Here is a 20,902-nt window from a genome sequence, read left to right as displayed (position 1 = left end):
AAGAAGAGTTGACGCTTTTGAATTGTGGTGTTGGCGAAGAATATTGAATATACCATAGACTGCCAAAAGAACGAACAAATCTGTCTTGGAAGAAGTGCGACCAGAATGCTCCTTAGAGGCAAGGATGGCGAAACTGCATCTTACATACTTTGGACATGTTGTCAGGAGGGATCAGTCCCTGGAGAAGGACATCATGCTTGGCAGAGTACAGGGTCAGCGGAAAAGAGGAAGACCCTCAACGAGGTGGATTGACACAGTGGCTACAACAACGAGCTCAAGCATAACAACGATTGTAAGGATGGTGCAGGACCGGGCAGTGTTTCTTTCTGTTGTGCACAGGGTCGCTACGAGTCGGAACTGACTCGACGGCACCTAACAACAACAAGGAAGCGCCAAATCGATTTCCAACGTGGTTGCTCCATTTTACATTCCCACCAGCGGTGTACAAGTGTTCCAGTCTCTCCACAGCCTCTCCAACATTTATTAATTTGTGTTTTCTGGATTAATGCCGGCCTTGTTGGAGTGAGGTGGAATCTCATTTCAGTTTTGATTTGTATTTCTCGAATGGCTAATGATCCTGAGCATTTCCTCATATATCTGTTAGCTATCTGAGTGTCTTCTTCAGTGAGGTGCCTGTTCATATCCTTTGGCCATTTTGTAATTGGGTTATTTGTCTTTTCGTAGTTGAGTTTTTACAGTATCATGTAGATATTAGAGATCAGACGCTGATCTGAAATGTCACACCTAAAAACTTTTTCCCAGTCTATAGGTAATCTTTTTTACTCTTTTGATGAAGTCTTTGGATGAGCATGTTTGATTTTTAGGAGCTCCCAGTTATCTAGTTTCTCTTCTGCATTGTTAGTAACATTTTGTACACTCTTTATGCCATGTATTAGGGCTCCTAGCGTTGTCCCAGTTTTTCTTACATGATCTTTATCATTTTAGATTTTATATTTAGGTCTTTGGTCCATTTTGGATTAGTTTTTGTGCATGGTATGAAGTATGGGTCTTGTTTCATTTTTTGGCAGATGGATATCCAGTTATGCCAGCACCATTTGTTAAAGAGACCATCTTTTCCCCATTTAACTGACTTTGAGACTTTGCCAAATATCAGCTGCTCATATGTGGATGGAATTACGTCTGGGTTCTCAGTTCTGTTCCACTGGTCTATGTATCTGCCGTTGTACCAGTACCAGGCTGTTTTAACTACTGTGGCGGTATAACAGGTTCTAAAGTCAGGTAGAGTGAGGACTCCCACTTTGTTCTTTTTCAGTAATGTATTACTTATCTGGGGCCTCTTTCCCTTCCATATGAAGTTGGTGATTTGTTTCTCCATCTCATTAAAAAATGTCATTGGAATTTGAATCAGAATTGCATTGTATCTATAGACTGCTTTTGGTAGAACAGACATTTTTACAATGTTAACTGATCTTATCCATGAGCAAGGTATGTTTTTCTACTTATGTAGGTCTCTTTTGGTTTCTTCCAGTAGTGTCTTGTAGTTTTCTTTGTATAGGTCTCTGACGTCTCTGGTAAGATTTATTCCTAAATATTTTACCTTCTTGAGGGCTACTGTAAACGGTATTGATTTGACGATTTCCTCTTTGATGTTCTTTTTGCTGGTGTAGAGGAATCCACCTGATTTTACTATGTTTATCTTGTATCTAGGTACTTTGCTGAAATCTTCTATTAGTTTCGGTAGTTTTCTTGAAGATTCCTTAGGGTTCTCTGTGTATAAGATCATGTCATCTGCAAATAGAGATACTTTTATGTCTTCCTTACCAATCTGGATGCCCTTTATTTCTTTATCTAGACTAATTGCTCTGGCTAGGACCTTCAGCACAATGTTGAATAAAGGGTATCCTTGTCTGGTTCCCGATCTCAAGGGGAATGCTTTCAGACTCTCTCTATTTAGGATGATGTTGGCTGTTGGCTTTGTATAAATGCCCTTTATTATGTTCAGAAAATTTCCCTCTATTCCTATGTTGCTGAGAGTTTTTACCATGAATGGATGTTGAACTTCGTCAAATGCCTTTTCTGCATCAATTGATAAGATTATGTGGTTCCTGTCTTCTGTTTTATTTATATGATGGATTATTACCTTAACTGTTTTTCTGATATGTATATGTGTATATATATATATATATATTTTTTTTTTTTACCATCCCTGCATACCTGGTATGAATCCCACTTGGCCACGGTGAATTATTTTTTTGATATGTGGTTGATTTCTATTGGCTAGAATTTTGTTGAGGATTTTTGCATCTAAGTTCACAGGGGATACAAGTCTGTAATATTCTCTTTTTGTGGTGTCCTTACCTGGGTTTGGTATCAGGGATATGCTGGCTTCACAGAATGGCTTTGGGAGTATTCTGTCCTTTTCAATGCTCTGAAATACCTTTAGTAGTAACGGTGTTAGAACTCTGCAGTGAAGCCGTCGGGGCCACAGCTTTTTTTTTGTTGGAAGTTTTTTGATTACCTTTTTAATCTCTTCTTTTGTTATGGGTTTATTTATACTTATCTAGTTTTCTACCTCTGATTGTGTTAGTTTAGGTAGGTAGTGTGTTTCTAGACATTTATCTATTTCTTCTAGGTTTTCAAAATCTTAAGAGTATAATTTTTCATTGTAATCTGATATGATTCTTTTAGTTTCAGTTGGGTCTGTTGTGATATTGCCCAACTCATTTCTTATTCAGGTTATTTGCTTCCTCTCCTGTTTTTCTTTTGTCAGTTCGGCCAACGGTTTATTCGTTTTGTTAATTTTTTCAAAGAACCAGCTTTTGGTCTTGTTAACTCTTTCAATTATTTTTCTCTCCTCTATTTCATTTAATTCTGCTCTAATTATTATTATTTGCTTTCTTCTGGTGCCTGAGGGTTTCTTTTGTTGCTGTCTTTCTATTTGTTCAAGTTGTAGGGATAATTCTTTGATTTTGGCCCTTCTTTTTGTATGTGTGCATTTATCGATATAAATTGACCTCTGAGCACTGCTTTCGCTGTGTCCCAAAGGTTCTGATAGCAAGTGTTTTCATTCTCATCAGATTCGATAAATTTCTTTATTCCACCTTTCATGTCTTCTATAATCCAGTCGTTTCTGAGAAGAGTATTGTTCAGTTTGCAAGTGTTTGATTTCTTTTCCCTGCTTTTCCTGTTATTGATTTCTACTTTTATGGTCTTATGGTCAGAGAAGGTGTTTTGTAATATTTCAACGTTTTGGATTCTTCTAAGGCTTGCTTTATGACCTAATATGTGGTCTATTCTAGAGAATGTTCCATGTGCACTAGAAAAAAAAGTATACTTGGTTGCTGTTGGGTGGAGTGTTCTGTGTATGTCTATGAGGTCAAGTTGGTTGACTGTGGCAATTAGATCTTCCATGTCTTTACTGAGCTTCTTTCTGGATGTTCTGCTCTTTGCCGAAAGTGGTGTGTTGAAGTCTCCTACTATAATTGTGGAGCTGTCTAACTCACTTCTCAATGCTGTTGGAGCTTTTTTTATGTATCTTGCAGCCCTGTCACTGGGTGCATAAATATTTAATATGGTTATATTCTCCTGGGATATTGTCCCTTTAATCATTATATAGTGTCCTTATCATTTATGGTGGATTTAACTTTAAAATCTATTTTGTCAGAAATTAATATTGCCACTCCTGCTCTTTTTTGGTTGTTGTTTGCTTCCATCCTTTGAGTTTTAGTTTGTTTGTGTCTCTAAGTCTAAGGTGTGTCTCTTGTAGGCAGCATATAGATGGATCGTGTTTTTTTATCCATTTTGCCAGTCTGTCTCTTTATTAGTGCATTTAGCCCATTTACATTCAGCATAATTATGGATAGGTATAGTTTAATGCTGTCATTTTGATGTCTTTTTTGTGTGTGCTGACATTTTTTTTTCCCACTTAATTTTTTGTTGTGAGTAGTTATCTTTATATATTGTCTTTTTCTCTTATTCATTGTTGTTGATTTTGTTTCTGCTGAGTCTATTTTTTTCTTGTATTTTATTTTGATGAGTAGGATTGTTAGTCTCCTTTGTGGTTACCTAGCTTTTGTTTCTTCATATCAACTTGTCTTCCTCCCCATATGAAAGATCTATGACTAGATTTCTTAGTCCCTTTTTATTGTTTTAATGTTATCTTGTTTTACATAATGACATCGCTGTTTCCCTGTTTTGAGTTTGTTTGGGTTTTTTTTTTTAATCTTGATTTATTTTTGTGATTTCCCTATCTGGGTTGACTTCTGATTGCTCTGCCCAGTGTAGCTTGGGTTGATACCTGGTATTACTGATTTTCTAACCAAAGAACTCCCTTTAGTATTTCTTGTAGTTTTTGTTTGGTTTTTAGAAATTCCCTAAACTTCCGTTTATCTGGAAATGTCATAATTTCGCCTTCATATTTGAGACAGTTTTGCTGGATATATGATTCTTGGCTGCCAATTTTTTTCCTTCAATGCTTTATATAAGTCGTCCCATTGCCTTCTTGCCTGCATGGCTTCTGCTGAGTAGTCCGAGTTTATTCTTATTGACTCTCCTCTTTAGGTGACTTTTCGTTTATCCCTAGCTGCTGTTAAAATTCTCTCTTTATCTTTGGTTTTGGCAAGTTTGATTATAATATGTCTTGGTGACATTCTTTTAAGATCTACCTTACCTGGAGTTTGATGAGCATCTTGGATAGATATCTTCTCATCTTTCATGGTATCAGGGAAGTTTTCTGCCAACAAATCTTCAAAATTCTCCCTGTATTTTCTGTTATCCCTCCCTGTTCTGGTATTCCAATCACTCGTAGGTTATCTCTCTTGACAGAGTCCCACATGATTCTTAGGGTTACTTCATTTTTAAAAACTTCTTTTATCTGATCTTTCTTCAAATGTATTGGTGCAGAGTGCTTTATCTTCAATCTCACCAATTCTGCCTTCCACTTGCTCAGTTCTGCTCCTCTGACTTCGTATTGAGTTGTCCAATTCTGTAATTTTATTGTTAATCTTCTGAATTTCTGACTGCTGCCTCTATGGATTCTTGCAGTCTATTAAATTTTTCATTATGTTCTTAAATTATCTTTTCAATTTCTTCAACTGCTTTGTGTGTTTCTTGGCTTGTTCTGTATATTGCCTCATTTCCTTCCTGATGTCTTGAAGAGTTCTGTATATTAATCTTTTGTATTCTGCATCTGGTAATTCCAGGAAGGCACCTTCATCCAGAAGATCCCTGGATTCTTTGTTTTGAGAGCTTGTTGAAGCGATCATGGTCTGCTTCTTTATGTGATTTGATATTAACTGTTGTCTTCAAGCCATCTATACAGTATTATATTAGTTTATTTTATGTTTGTTTACTGTATCCTAGCTTCTTGCTTTGTTTTGTTCTGCTATGCCCAAATAGGTTGCCTGAGTGAGCTAGCTTGATTATTTTCACCTTTGAAGCTCTAACGTCCTGTCATCAGATGTCTAGAGCTGTTATCAGGTATATGAACCTAGGGGTCCATTCACTTTTCTTGTATGGATTCAGCGCAGGTGTCCTGGTAGTTGGTCATCAAGTGTGTGGCACATGCTCTGTCCTACAGTCTTAGAGGGGCAAGGGTGATTGTTGTAGGTACTGGTACCTGGTTGCTGCTGGGGGTCACATTCTGAACTAGGCAGGGGTCTGACAACTGTCCCCTGAGTGTCTGTGAGGAAAGTGCATCACTGTTCCCTAGGGTGCAGAGGTGGGTGCATTCTGCAGACGGACCATGGGCACCCAGTGCTTTTGGTTGTAAGGACTGGGAGGTACCAGTTATCCTTGGACCCCTGTTGCGGGTGGCTGGATGACCTGAGTGGAGCCACCAGTCCTTAGGCCCCTGATATGGATAGATGAGGACCCTGTTTAATAGGCAAAGTGGTATCAAACATCAAACACCCACCTCTCCACCTCACAGCTAAAACAGTTGCAGTCTGCCAGCAAGGTTCTATTCTCCTGAAATAGGCCCACACAGGCCCATGTGGGCAGGAAAGGTATTCAAAGTCCATGGACTGTTTATGCCTGGACAGGGGCCGCTTCTGTCCTGAGCTCCCCAGGTTAGTGGAGCTGGCAGATTATCTTTTCCCCCAGTTGTGAGTTTATTCCTTTTCCAAGGGCGGGGAGAATGGCTCTAAGCATGCAAGAGGACCTATCTCAGGCCCAGGGAAATCGACAACCACTGAAGCCTGCTTAGGGGCAAGGAACACGGTAAAACATATGCAAGTATTTAGCTTTTGCCAAGAGCGCCGTTCTTCTCTGGTTCTGGAGGTATGAGTAGGCTGTTTCTCCCTGAGGAAACTGCAGCCAAATACTACCACCAGCCCACAACAGTCGCTCCTGGGGATGGTGCCTGAGGGCTCCTGGCAATCAGGTCTGGTAACTCCTCTCTGCTTCTGAACTGTCTTTCCCTCCCCGTCTCTCAGTCCATTTTCTAACTTTGCCTTTGATGTTCAGGGCTCCTAGCTTGTCATAAATATAATCATTTCACTTGTTTTTTTCGAGTCTTTGTCGTAAGAGGGATCGCAGGTAGCGTTTGGCTATTCTGCCATCTAGGCCCTGCCTCCAAATCTGTTCTTGAGATGATCTCTAAATTCAGATGGGATATTCTCAAGGTCAAACTTTGGCTCTCGTGGACTTGTTTTAACATTCTTCAGCTTCAACTTGAACTTGATATGAGCAACTGATGGTCTGTTCTGCAGTCAGCGCCTAGCCTTGTTCTGACCGATGATATTGAAGTTCTCCATCATCTCTTTCCACAGATGTAGTCGATTTGATTCCTGTATATTCCATCTGGCCAGGCCCACATGTACAGTCGCTCTTTACGTCGTTAAAAAAAGATATTTGCAAGTAAGATGTTACCTTTTGCTCTAATCTACTCATGTTTAAACTGAACTTGTGTTTCATAATGCTCACCCCTTTGAGGACATTTCAGATGAAACTACCTTAGTAATAACATACTTGTATTTCTGATACAGGACCCAATGTTACACTCTATGGATGCCACAACAAACAGCAAAAGGCCTCCACTGGGATTATACAAATAAATCCTCGAGTGCTCAGAAATTCAAGACTGCTCCATGAAAGACAGAGTAAGACTTTGTTCTGCATTGCTCCAAAAGGTAGGAGTAAATATGGAATTTATAGGGCCACAAACTGTGAAGAAGAATTAATAAAGTCATGTTTCCCAACTTGGGAAGGGGGGGATGTGGGTTTGGGTGTGAGTGGACTTGTTGACCTTTCCAACAAACAAGAGGAACCACCAGGTATACATTTACGGCATTTTTAAGTACTTGGTGACCAGCTCCCTGAGCAACAATGAAGAAATGTCTGCATTAACTGAGACGACATAAATATCTTTTCCAATTCAAGGATTTTCTTCTACAAATACAAATAACAGGATTCCTTTCTGGCCAAGCTATCAATTTTTAATTCTGCTTCCATAAAATTTTTAAACAGTCAGTACAAATCCGAATTTGAAGTGCAGGTAGTAAGGATTTAGCAAGAATTCTAGAACTTTAAATTTTTTCTAAGAGAAATGAGAAACAAAGTGGCTAATTGAATTACTGGTGAAACTCGAAAACAACTGAAAATAAGTTAAACTCTTGGAATGACTAAAGTCGGCCCAGTGGAAAACAAAAAGGGCAGTAATACTTCAGAGAAAGCAGGAGTAATAATTTTATCAATAATCCCCCACTCCTATTATTTAGGTAGACTCAAACACTTTAACTTATATTGTTAGGATAATCATTATTATCACTATAACAACAATAATACAGCAGCAGCAACAATTTCATCTGGGCTAATTCATTTGTTCTGATAAACCTTACTAGCTAAGTATCCACATTTCACAGTTAAAGAAACTGATTCAGAGGTTCTAATTGGGTATATAAGAAATGTTTAGGACTTAAATAAAACATTAAAATAAGCCTGATTTTACGGCCATTGGATTGTGTTGGAATACATAACTGTGTTCTGTATCTGTACTAAAACTTTACCAAATTTGTCTTCAAATGACATTGACAAACTGTGTCTATAATACAAGTTATCATTGTTACTAAGATTTAAAAGCTGGATAAGGACTTCATGAAAACTGTGCCATTTTCAACCCATACGAGAAGCTTATTTAAGTAATTAAAGGCTCAAGAAATAAACCAAAGGGAGACATCTTCAAGGTCCTTCGTTCCATTTACCTCATTTCTGAGTATGAAATAGCATGTTTGATTCCAAAGACATAAAAAGTAAAGATTACTTATCAGAATGACAAGAAATACAGGGATTCAATATACTTAAACGACATGGTAGAGGGTAACTACATACTCAAAGTTGTGATTGAAACCACTTAAAAAAAGAAAAAATCATATGTCAAATATGAGAGTAATATTAACTGGTTTCAGTGTAAAAATTATTATTTATAGAGTAGAGTTGTTGTTATTATTGAAACTATTACACAATCAAATATCTCACCCTTACAAGATCAGAGTCGTCTCTCTTGTCGCTTTTTTTCCCCGGCAGTGGTGAAGACATTGTGTAATCTTCATTTTCACTGTGATCCATTTCGGAACTATCAAGCCTTTTAATACAGACATTTGCAACTGTTATTACAATCAAATAACCTTAAAATCTTTTCCCTGTTCGCTAGTGTAGCTTTATAGGGAAGAGTTTCTCACTCTTTTAAAAAACTATCAGTTTTATTCTATCGTACTTTATACAAAATCAACAAGCAATAGCAGAATTATTTTAACATAATAGGGAAACCAAAAAGCACAAATTTAGTTTTTTTTCCTAAGTCTTTTTAAAACCTAAATTCTATTTGGGGGGCAGAGGAACATAAGGCAAATGAAAACTTTTTGGTATTCAGTTGGACTGGCCAACTCTGTGACCTGCCCCATCCCCTGCCATTCCCTATCCCCTGCTGTACTTTTTCTTCTCTGTCATAGTAATGCTCTATAACACACATAGCTATTATGTTTATTATTTACTGACGAATTTCCCCTGCTAGCATGTAAGCATGGGTCTTTGGTCAGTTCTGCTCACCACTGTGTAGTAAGCACTTGGATCAGTGGCTTACATAGAGTAGCCGCTCAATAAATATATGTTCAATGAATGAACATACATGCTCTCAGAAAGGCTCAGTCCTCTGTCCTCGGTGATCTCATCTTATCCGATTTTAAAAATCATCTATATATGAAGAAACTAGTCTGCCAGACAGTCTACACGAACCATGGCCTCATCTACCCCGAGACCAGAAGAACTAGATGGTGCCCAGCTACCACTATGGACCATTCAGATCAGGGCCACAACAGATGGATCCCTAATAGAATGGGAGAAAAATGTGGAATAAAACCTCAAATTCCAAAAAAAAAAAAAAAGCCAGACCTACTGGACTGGTTGAAACTAAAGGACCCCCTCTTCAGACCTTGAACTGAAACTAGCCAGAGGTCACCTTGTAGCTAAATAACAAGCTGGTTCCAAAAATAATGAATATCACCCATAAGTAATGCGTTCCTTTTAAAAATCACCAATATGAGACCAAATGGTGAATAATTACTTTAAAACAAAGATGAGAAGGTAATGGGGCAGGAAAGCTAGATTAATGGCAACAGAACTACCAGAACGGAAATAATGAAAATGTTCACGCATTGTGAAGTAACCAATGTCACTGAACAACTTGTGTAGGAATTGTTGAATGGGAACCTAAACTGTTGTGTAAACCTTCACCAAAAACACAACAAAATATTATTTAAAAAAAAAAGTATATATTGTTGAACCCTAAATCCTGATCTTTGGCCCCGAAGCTGCCATGAGTCCTAGCCTCACAAACCCAGTTGCCTACTCAACACTTTACTTGAATTTCCAGTAGGCACCTCAATTTTAACATGGGCAAACTGGCTATTTTAAATTCCTCTCTTCTCCACTTCCCTCAAAACAGTAAACGGCACCACCATCTGTCTAATTATTCCGGCAAACAGGCAGGATGCGGCCTTAAATTCTTCCTTTCCCTAACTGTTCTCACTGCACCCAGAGGCAAGATCAGTGGATCTTCAAACTCCAAATTTAACTGTTTAAGATCTTCATAGTTCAAGCCATCTTCATTCATACCCTAGATTGTTTTATCTGCTTCTTAACTGTTTTTCTACCTCAGTTCTAGCTCTGTTATAGTCCAGTCTCCATAAATCATCAGGGCAATCTTTTGAAAGCATCAAGTAGATCATTCTCCCAGTTGCACACACTTAACATCAAATTCCAACTCCTTGCCTTGGCCCACAAAGCCCAGACATAACCTGGCTCTCTCTCAGCCTAATCTCTTACTAATTTAAAAATTAGGAAAAAACCAACCTAATTTCCCCCTCTTCCCCACTCTCCAACCAAACTGGTCTCTCAAACAAACCTGGCTCATTCCCTTGGAAACAGTCGTAATGAACAGATGAAATTTGGACAAAAAAGTGACAAAAGAGATTGGTCAGAGGCTAAAAGGAAGTTTTTAAAAAAGTGTATAAAAATGTATAGTGAAAAGTATAGCAGGGAACCTATCAACGACTGACCAGGAGGCACTGTTCTGAGAAAAAATGGGAGATGAGCCCAGAGGAACACTGTAATTGTCTTGAAAGCAAGAGCTTGAGGTTACGGCTCCATTCTGTAGACAAGGGAAGACAATAAAGATTTCTGAGCAATGGCGTAACCCAAAAACTGTGGCATTCTAAGAAGATGATCTAGCAGTGACACAGTGAGGAGAGTAAGGAAGAGAAAAGCAACAAACACTACAATAATTAAAGAACAAGAACACACTAAATGATGACAGCAGGGAAGGACAAAACAACATAACGAAAAAAAACTGTGGAAACTCAGCAGCTGAACACACAGACAAGGGGAAGAGCCAAAGACAAGTGTGAGCCTCTCAACCTAGATGACGGGGTGAATTAGGTCCCCTTTAGTTATAACTGGGAACTCAAGGAGAAAAACCAATAACACAGGAAACAAACTGACGGAAACGTTTTTGGCCATGTTAGGTATGAGGCCAGCCACTGACAAGCACAGCTGAAGGACCACCTGGGCATTAGCCGCTAATACTGGGCGTTAATCCAGCAGGATCTAAAACAAATGACAGTAACAGGTGTAGTTGCCTCTTCTATTTCTAATGTACTCTACATCCTTGAACAATCTATTCATGACGAGGAAACTGATAATCCATTTTGGAGTATCTCTTGCTTTCTTTACTGACTGGTTATGAACACTGCCAATGACAGCATGGTCTTCCAGAATAACTTAGTAAAATCAGCAAGCAGTGGCAGTCTTCAGCCCTCTAGAATGCTCTGTGGCTAACAAACAGTATGCAGTATGCTAAGCACTTGTGCTAAAAGTAGTGAGAGCATAATATGAAAGTTCGTTTTAAAAGCTACTTTTTTTTAACAAACAAGTTTATACATGTACATGGTAAAAAGAAATTCAAACTACACCAAAGAGTATAAAATTATCTTCCTCTTACACTAGATTACCATAAACATGGTTACGATATTGTGTATTAATTCAAAACCTTTCTACACACACACTAGCAAATAGAAATACAAATCTGTAAAAACTTGGAGAAGATACCATAACACTGCCTGTAGTTTGCCTTTTTCACTCGGTTTTTAATGAATCAGGAAAGTCTTCCATACCTGGCCATAAATTATGATTCTGTGTTCTGCTACAGGGTGTACCCTGAAGTAAGGGTGTTACAATCGATGGACACTTAGGTTGCAGGCTAGTTCATGCCTACCAACACAGGCTGCCCAACAAAATGTAGAACACGAAAAGCTAAGACTGAGCATCTACCTAAAACAAGCATAAGGCAACATATGAACTTGTAAACGGCTACCAACATTCAATGTGAATGTTACGATACCCAATGATTTCCGTTCATGGACATTAAATGCTTTAAATTATATTATTTTAGATCTCTTTGCCTTGTTGGGATCCTTAAATGTAAAGTGTGCTATTTTTTATGCACGCACCTCCCTTTTATTCTGCCAGGAGAGCTTGGATTTGAGCTGCTGCTTGCATTGCTCACAGTTTCCATTCGTGACGATTTGGTCTGTGATTGCTTGCCTGCTGAGGAAAGCGGCTTGTTAACAGCTCCGAGAACATTGGTTGTCTTAGGCTGAAATCAGAAATGCATGTCTCTGATTAATTAAAACTAAATTTACATGTCATAACATAAATAACACCTCTGTCAAAGTATTTACGTACAAATCATGAAAAACGTGTCTATCCTTAAGCAAAAGAAGTTTCGCTTGAATCAACTGAGAACAACACTGACAGCATCACAGTTCAGTTTCTTAGTCACGTGGGGAAAAGGCTTACATAGAAAGTGCCAACAGCCAACAGTGAGAGGAGGCGGACTCTTGCCATGGAAGGACTTAAGAAGAGACCTTTTCATTTTAGGATTTTGATCTTGATATTACAATTAAGAAATCTATGAGTCAAAATCTCCTGAGCTGTATTACAAAGCGAAAAAATAAGTTTGTGTATATCAGCTTCTATCTAGCTTACATACAATAAACAAAATTATTTTTGTGCTAGACAATAAAATATATAATGATTATTTTTTTCTACTTTGAGATATACACATTTTTGGAGAAATCCGAAACAGCGTAATTATGCCAATAGGGCCGCTAACTAAAACAAACTGCAACACAATAAAAATGAAAGTGCTTTTCAAGACGTACTTTTCCAGGAGTAAAAAACGATTTCATTTCTGGAGGCAGGTAATTTTTGGTGTTGCTGAAGTTCTATAAGCAAGGGAAAATGAAGCAGTCAATTAACGCTGAGGAACTCGATCTACAAAGCAGTTCAAAAGCCAAAAGAATAGACAGCAGCTTTTTCTTTCCAAGCACACAAAACACAAAATTTCAGTCACAGATTTTAAGTACTGTAATAACCTCAAACTAACCTCATGCTATCACCAAGGTGAACAAGTCACACTTGAGCTTCACGATCCCTGCATTCTAGGATTGCATCAGAAAACACTGCTTCTGCAATAATCTCCCAGGGACCGCGTGCACAGGACTGTATTATATGTATTCCTGCTTCTGCAATAATCTCCCAGGGACCGCACTCACAGGACTGTATTCTATGTATTCCTGCTTCTGCAATAATCTCCCAGGGACTGGACCATACACACAGTCCTACTGTTATTTTGCTCATCCGTAGGCAAATCCTTAAACACAGAGAGCCCCTTCTGACTACTGGGTAAAACTACACAGCTGCTGCTCCAAATCTCTCTATATACTGGTACTTCATAAAGTCAGTCAGTGCCCCACAAGACTTTAACCGGTGTTTTGCTTTTTTGAAGAAAAAAAAAAAGAAGGTAGAGTGGTTTCCAAAACTCTAGGTTACTCAGTGTGATTAGGGACATGATGACTCTCTGAAAAGGATTCTAGAAAAACACCCCTTTGCATCATACACAACACTAGAGTTTTATGGAAAAGAGTTTGGGCACAGAGTTGTAGTGTTCCCAGTGTCTCTGATTATTTCCTCAGGCTCAGTTAAAACCAAACTAAGGGCTTTAACTTCAGGCTCAGTTAAAAACCCAAACAAGGGCTTGTAACTTCAGGCTTTATCTCTGTCAGCATTCTCCTTCCCATTCTGATCGATGGCCATTAACCCACAAATCCATATACTTTGATCCCACTTCTGCTGCGCTCACAGACTGCCTTAAAACTCTCCACACAAACTGCAAATCACCCTAAATCGTCTCTGAACCTCATTTGTACCCTCCAACTTGTACTCTTCAACCTATTTTCAAGACTGATGGCAACCACTCAACATCCTGGTAGTGCACCATCTGTGACACTGATCCTTCCTGATCTTCCCACAGCCTAGTGCTGAGAACAGATTTTACTTCAACACACACAAACACATCGTAAAATACCTACCTTGTCAGGTTGGGTAAAAAAACGAGCTGGTAGTACTGGGTCTTTAGGAGATTCCAAACTGTATGTGGTACTCTTTGACATGATGATATTCATGGCTACATCACACACAGTGTACAATTTCTGCAATGGTATTAAAAAAAAAACCAGTAGGTACTTAAGTTGGCATCCCAGGCTCTGTGAATCAGGAGTAATTCTAGAACATGCATCCAGAATAACTGGTAAATTAATGAAAGCAACTGTCAGTGTATACATCTTACTAACAGAAAAGGCTGTTTGATATTGCCTATAAATCCTACCGGAGTTTTAAGCCCATACCCAAATGCTCAGACCAACATGGAACCATAATTAATTTGCAGGGAATTACATACTTCATTCATTTTTGCATCATCTGGTCCTTGGGCATCTTTTGTTTGTTTAATATTTTCTACCATTTTTCTGATAAATGCATGACTATTATTTTCATTTTTAGCCATTAGTATTTCCAGAACAAACCAAAGACATCTAAAAAACAAGAAGAAGAAATATAGAAGAAAAAAGATCCTTTGTTAAATACAGACACAATAATTCTAAGTATTAAATTTACAATGTAATTTTTTTTTAGATTATAACTCTAAAAGTGAGGGAAAATTAAAAAGAAAGAAACAGCTATAAATCAGCAGGGGAAAAAAAAAATGTCCTACATATATATTACATTACAATAGGTTAGCAATATAGGTGTGAGTTCATAAGACCCCTTCTCAAAGTCTCACTAATTTTCCCAGGGAGGCAGGTTAAAAAGGAACACTTATGGTGCCAAGAACAAAGTGACCATAACCCCCAGCTATCCCAGGGACAGAAGACTGCCTAAAGGAGTAACTGGGCCATGGACAAAGTAAGGCCTCAAATACCCAAGACTGACTATTGTCCTGATTAGAAGCCTTCAAGAGAATTTAACTACTCTACTCAATTGTTAAGAATATTCGTCAATAAATTAGGGAGGAAAAAGCCATGGTTGATAACCACATATAGTCTCTGCTTTAAGAGAGACAAACTAAGAGAGTTTCCGTATCCCAGGTTTGAAGTTAATTACATAAAATCCTTTTCAATAAAGAACCAAAAGTGCTCTGTTATTCTGTTATAAGTGGAAAGGGACAGAGCCACAGCTGATACACACAGGAGAAAAGCAACAGGAGGAGGAAGAGAAAGAAACATGATACGGGGATTCCAGGGGGAAAAACAAGCTTTTAGAGCGCAGGTGTATGATAAGGTCTCCTAGAGTGGCTGACGTTACTCACGGCTGTACTGGGGCTCTTCAGAAATACAGCCTAAAGTGTCTAGTAAATTCCAAGAATATTTTATTTCAAAAGCCAATGTTCTCTGATAAGGAAGGACAGCTAGAAGCTTTCATTAGTTATAATCACTAGCACAGAACTCACTTTGGGAGAGCTAACTGCTTGTTTTTAAAAATGGAAATGCTAACATGAGAGTAATAGCTTTTTTCCCTTGGTATGAGAAGTATTAGTAATTTGATTTTATTCTTCCTGAAGTATCTTAATTATTTATCTATAAAATATGTTATTAAAAAAAAAGTTATTTTCCTTAATAGGAAGCTAAAGGCATAACAATTTAATCAAACTCACAAAGGTCATTCTTTATTATAACAGAAAAAGGGTCAAGGAACTCTGCTGGTCTAATGAAGGCTTCTCCAAGTACCACCACATCCTCCTATTCCACACCCAGGCACATCTAGTCTGCTCAGTCTCTCAGCAATAATCTATACCACAACTGCCCTCAACTCTACGTAGAGAATCACCAAGGGAGTAATGAGTGGGAGTGGTTCTCCGGCTATGAACCTGGCCCACTGTTAGGTCAGGCCTTTCTCTCTTCCTCTGGAGGAAGGCAGTTGCTTCAGAGAAATAACGTGCTCACCGTGTGACTGAAGGAGAGCACCACCTCACCTCACGTGAATATCTATACAGAGTTCAGAAGGAAGTGGGGAAAGATAAACACTAGCGTGACACTTGTAATGGACTGCTTTGATAGAAAAGAAATGGCAGACTGGTAGAGAAACAGAACTAAAATAAGTGTGCTAAATTAAATTTAGGGAAAATATATAAGAAATCATGTGACAAGATGGTATGAAGAAAAACAAATAAGAGAGCAATAAAAGGAATAAAGAAAAGAACCTGAAACTCCTAAGAAATGAATTAAATCTAATAAGCCAAGTAATTACAGTTAAGATCCCATTATTGGCAGTAAAGGGTAAAAACAGCTTTCAGAAAATATGAAAATGGGATGGAAAAGTCTTACTCTTTAACATCTTTAAGTTGTTCAATATCCTGTACTTTGACATAATCTGGGTCATGTGCCAAAAGGTGGATTGTATATGGAACAACATACTCTGGTAGAAGAGACAATAATTTTTCTGGAAAAAAAAAAGAACAAAATAACAACAAAAAATCTGGGTTAGAAAACCAAATCTTGTGCGCTCTCTCTGATACTGTATTTCCTGTACCCCAATCGTTCACCACACCATGGTAGGAGAAAAACATCCTGGATGTTCCATGTTGAGGTGCTCCATAAATTAAACAGTCCGTCCATCCATCCATCCATCCATCCATACAGTATATGCGATACTGAAATGCCTACTGAATATACATGTGTTGCTGTTACACAGACAACAGTTAGGTTTCCAAACACATATGGAAAAAGTGACCCAAACAAGCCATGTTTACAATTGACAGACTTCACATCTTGTTTTCCTACAATAATAAGCGACCCTATGTTCAACACTCTCTTAAAGCTGCTGAGCAAAATGCAAAACTTCTACTAAAACCCTGCAGTCAATATGGTACAAAAATAGGAAGTAAATATTGACACTATTTCTAACAGAACAGATATAAAAAAGAATGGACTTCTTAGTTTAAATAGCTTAATTTAAATTCAATTTGTTTTCTCAAATTTGTTGACAGAGATCAGCACGTTTCTTTAGAGAAGTCAGTGGTAATCCTAACAAACTTTTAAAAACTGTATTCAGAACAATCAAGATTGATGTTATGAACCATTTCTTTTGTATTTCCTATTTTCAAAATAAAATTTTATAGCAGATATTCAACCTAAAGTGTAATCATATCAATATGTACCAATCAAAACCAAAACCACTGCCATCCAGTCAGTTCCAACTCATAGCGACCCTACAGGACAGAGTAGAGCTGCCCCATGTTGTCCCAGGTTGTAACTTTTACTGAAGCAGACTGCCACATCTTTCTCCCGTGGAGCGGCTGCTGAGCTCAAACCACCAACCTTTTGGTTAGCAGCCAAGCACTTAACCACTGTGTCACCAGAGCACCTTATATGCATCAATGAGGCACTAAATTTTTTTTGTTTCTAGAGCTGAACTGGAAGAGAATAGTTTGTACGTAAACCGCTCATTTCAAGGCAGGCACAGAAGAGAGATTCGAAATTCAGTGTAACCCAAATGAAATCAAAGTTCTTGAGTGCTTAGGACGTCCCAGGCCTACGTTAAGAAATAAGGCTACAGAGGTGAGTAGGACGAGGTAGAGTTTACATCAAAGCACAGCGGAGACAGAAGCTATCCTCACTGAGAGGTGCCTACGACAGCCAACGCTGAGTACACCTCGGGGCCATGCACTATGCCACATGTTCTATACTCATTATTTTCTAATCATCACAACAAGCTTAAGAAATGAGTATAATTATATCCACTTTTACAAATAAGAAACTCGGGGCTCAGGTTAACTGAGTAGTCTGCCCAAATGCAAGCCGTACATGACAGGGCTGGGAGGGACTCCAGAGCCTCACTGCCTTCAAAGTGAGACAGTAAGAGAAAGAAAGACAGCCACGGCCATGTGGTAACAGCAAAGCTGTAGTTACAACAGGTCAACAGGTGCAAACCATAGTCCTCGGTTTTGCTTTTCGTGTGTCTGTTTCCCTGGAAGGGGGAGGCAATTTCTACATAGAGATGACAACAGAGCAAAAGAGATGGCTGCACATGTCTCCAGGGACCCAGGGTTCATAGCAAGGCGTGGCTGGAGAGAAAGCTGGATATCCGGGCTCAGCGCGAACTACAACTTGATCATACGAGAATGAAGACTCAACACTCGTTTGAAGCAAAAAAAGTGATGTGATCACATCAGTTTTAAAAGGATAATACTGACAGCAGTGTGGTCCACTGCAGGGGAGCACACTACAATAACCCACCTGAAATACAACAGGGGAGGAGAGATGATCAAGACCCTGGAGGAGGAACTAAGAGGACTCTCGGTGGCTGCTGAGAGGAAGAAGGCAGGGAGGAAGAGCACCTCTGATTTCTGACTTGGCTAACTGGGTAGATTTGAATGCTGCTGAACAAGTGATACAAGTCAGCAAGGTACACGGACTAACATGGACGGAGTGAAGCGAGCAAATGTACAAATAGGCACACAGGACCTGAGAGTAATGTCTCTATGGTGAGAGCAGTCAATCGACAAAGACTTTTCTTCAACTAAAAGGCAGTGCTTGGACAGTCAGTATAAATGTACACATTTTATTCTTCCATTAGAAGTGCCTCAGCGATTGCAGTTTCATTTCCTTGGCCGCTTACTCATTTACATCAGGATACAGGGTTGATACTTACATAGCCACACATTTGTACTTAAAAAACGACCACCTTTCTAAATGAAAAGCTGTTGTTGAAAAATAGTAATGTCTTATTTAATGAGTAACAATTAGAATCAAATAAAGAACAGTAAGGTCATTTTGCACTCTACATGATGGAAACGTCCTGTGTGCTTACCGCTAACAGCTGCATGCTGCTTCAGATACTCGCGCCTAACGTTTATATTTTTCACCAGACACTGCCTGGCGTGAGCTCTCCTCTCTTTCACAGGATCTTTCGCACAGAGTGCACAGATGGCCATGTACTCAAGTGGAAGGCGTAATCGGGAAAGGCCTTTGTGAAGTTTTTGAGCGAATACTTGTCGTACTTGATAGCACTCATCCTGTAAAGACAAAATTATCCCGGGTATCATCCCCATGGCAGCTAAGAGTACCGTTAAGTAACAACTTCAGATACGAACTTGGCTGCATCAAGGCAAGACGGGTAGCCGTAACACGTTCATCTACAGCCACTGCTCTGCTCACAGACTGACACGTTGTGACTCAAGGGAATTTTAGGTCTCTGAGTGGTCACCTGGATCCTCATGACGGATGATAGAAAACTTTTACAACAGATATACTTTTGGATGCATTTTTAAAACAGATACAACTAGTAAATATAAATTTATCCTCATTTAAACAAACAAGATATGGGAAAAAAAAGTTTAAACACTGATTGTTTCATATATATAGCCTTTCATTTACTGAGCAAGACAAAACTGCCCAATTTATGTTTTAGTTCTAGCCTTTAAAAAACTATTCAGATTAAAATGCACAGCTCTGACGGTAAGAGTTCCTAATTGATTTCAGAAACACCAAACTCCGTAGTTCAGTAAGTTCACCACACTGTCTGTAACCCTGTGCCTGCTTTCCCCATACTCCCCCACCTCACCGCCCAGCCTCACTTGCCCAGCTGAGTCCTACTCCTTAAAGGCAGCTCACACACCTTCCAGAAAGCGGCCCAGGATCAGAGTTCTGCATCCACGTGCACGCTCTCTTAGCACTCGGCAGGTCTCAGTGCAGCACTCAGCGTATGATCCTAAAACATCTTGTGCACAGTGCCACTTCCCTCAAGACCACACTGTGTCTGTCTGTCTTTGTGTCTCTAACACCTAGCACAAGACCTGGCACACGGACCATTAGCTTTTTCCTACCCTATAGGAAACAGCCCAAACTCTTCCACAGGACTTAAAATATCTTTAGGATTACTGTATTTTCACGCAAATAATATGAGCCTTCTACATTTGTTTACCAACCCGCCCCCCCCATCCTCATAAGCGTGCTATGCTAATTTTTTACAGCAACAAGTAAAAGAAATTGACATAGCAGTGCTTATGAAAATACCATGCAGGGAGAGGGCGTGGCTGACAAACAGAAGGCGCGCCTTATTTGTGTAAAAACATGGTACACTTTATTCCACCCAATTCACATACGATGTGGTGTGTTTCACGCTATTACAAATTTATGTCTATTTTTTCTCCTATCTCAAATGATTGTTTAGTTTTTCTTCAAAGCCTAGTTCATGATATGCTGCCCTTATCTTTGAATCTTTATTCTGTGTATCTTCTTTGATTTAAACTTCAGTTTATTATAATACCAAATACCTACTTTAAAAAGAGTAGTCAGCAACTAATAGCAACAGCAAATCCACCCTCACGCTGGACAAAGCAAGATTAAAGTGAGCTCATGCTTCCTCAGTGCTGCTCTATAGGGAAGGAAGGGGTTCATCATCCAGGTATTTATCACGAAAACATACAATTATAAGCTGCATAAATAGGGAAACATCAAAATATCACAAATATACTCACAACTGAACAGACCTTTCCTTAAGAAATTATAGGCCACTCATTAAAACGTTCACCTCCACTCAAGTATGGCTCCTCCTTTAGATATATCCCCACCCGAGCCCATGTTTTTCTCCTCTCTCACTATTAGCTCAGGATCCATCAAAACAATGCAAAGTACTCATAAAGTCCGTCTGTGAATCATGGTAAAAGCAGTACAATTTCAAAAAGCCATTAAAGTGGCGTTAGGGAAGAGATGTCAACTTACAGGCAAGGTGACTGAAGAACAGTTAACAACACAAGAAGAGAAAACTGACAAGAACGACACACAGCAGGCACTTCAAAAGAGAATCATCTGAATAAAGTACGAGAAGGGGTCCTACTGGGAACTGAGGAAGCCTTCCAGTGTTTCTGCCAAGATGCGTGGACTGTGTTACGAAAGTTAAATGTGAAGTAAAGGATATGGTAATACGACCTTATTAGGAAAATTATACTCTCAAAAGCACAAACACTTGATTCTTTCCAGATTGCAATTATAACCAATAACTGGATAAATATAAGGAAAAAAAAAAGATGGTGTTTAACTCTACTAAGTTT

At 38.9% G+C, this 20,902-nt stretch overlaps 1 protein-coding gene across 9 annotated transcripts in view; it reads right to left on the bottom strand.

Moving 5' to 3' along the window:
- Nucleotides 1–20,902, bottom strand: part of PDS5B (PDS5 cohesin associated factor B) — a 201,112-nt gene that overhangs the window by 16,400 nt on the left and 163,810 nt on the right. For 7 of the 9 annotated variants that reach the window (XM_049853418.1, XM_049853416.1, XM_049853415.1 and 4 more), the window contains 7 exons: nt 18,661–18,865; nt 16,176–16,290; nt 14,255–14,387; nt 13,887–14,006; nt 12,678–12,740; nt 11,964–12,109; nt 8,437–8,542 (listed from right to left, as the gene is read on the bottom strand). In XM_049853418.1, coding sequence (XP_049709375.1) covers nt 8,437–8,542; nt 11,964–12,109; nt 12,678–12,740; nt 13,887–14,006; nt 14,255–14,387; nt 16,176–16,290; nt 18,661–18,865 — 888 coding nt within the window. The remainder of the gene's footprint in view (nt 1–8,436; nt 8,543–11,963; nt 12,110–12,677; nt 12,741–13,886; nt 14,007–14,254; nt 14,388–16,175; nt 16,291–18,660; nt 18,866–20,902) is intronic. The other 2 variants (XM_049853413.1, XM_049853414.1) reach the window with 1 other exon arrangement.

Source organism: Elephas maximus, chromosome 14, assembly GCF_024166365.1.
Source record: "Elephas maximus indicus isolate mEleMax1 chromosome 14, mEleMax1 primary haplotype, whole genome shotgun sequence".
NCBI classification, from domain to species: Eukaryota; Metazoa; Chordata; class Mammalia; order Proboscidea; family Elephantidae; genus Elephas; species Elephas maximus.
The sequence above is the reverse complement of the archived record's forward strand: the minus strand, read 5'-3'. Positions and strand labels throughout refer to the sequence as shown.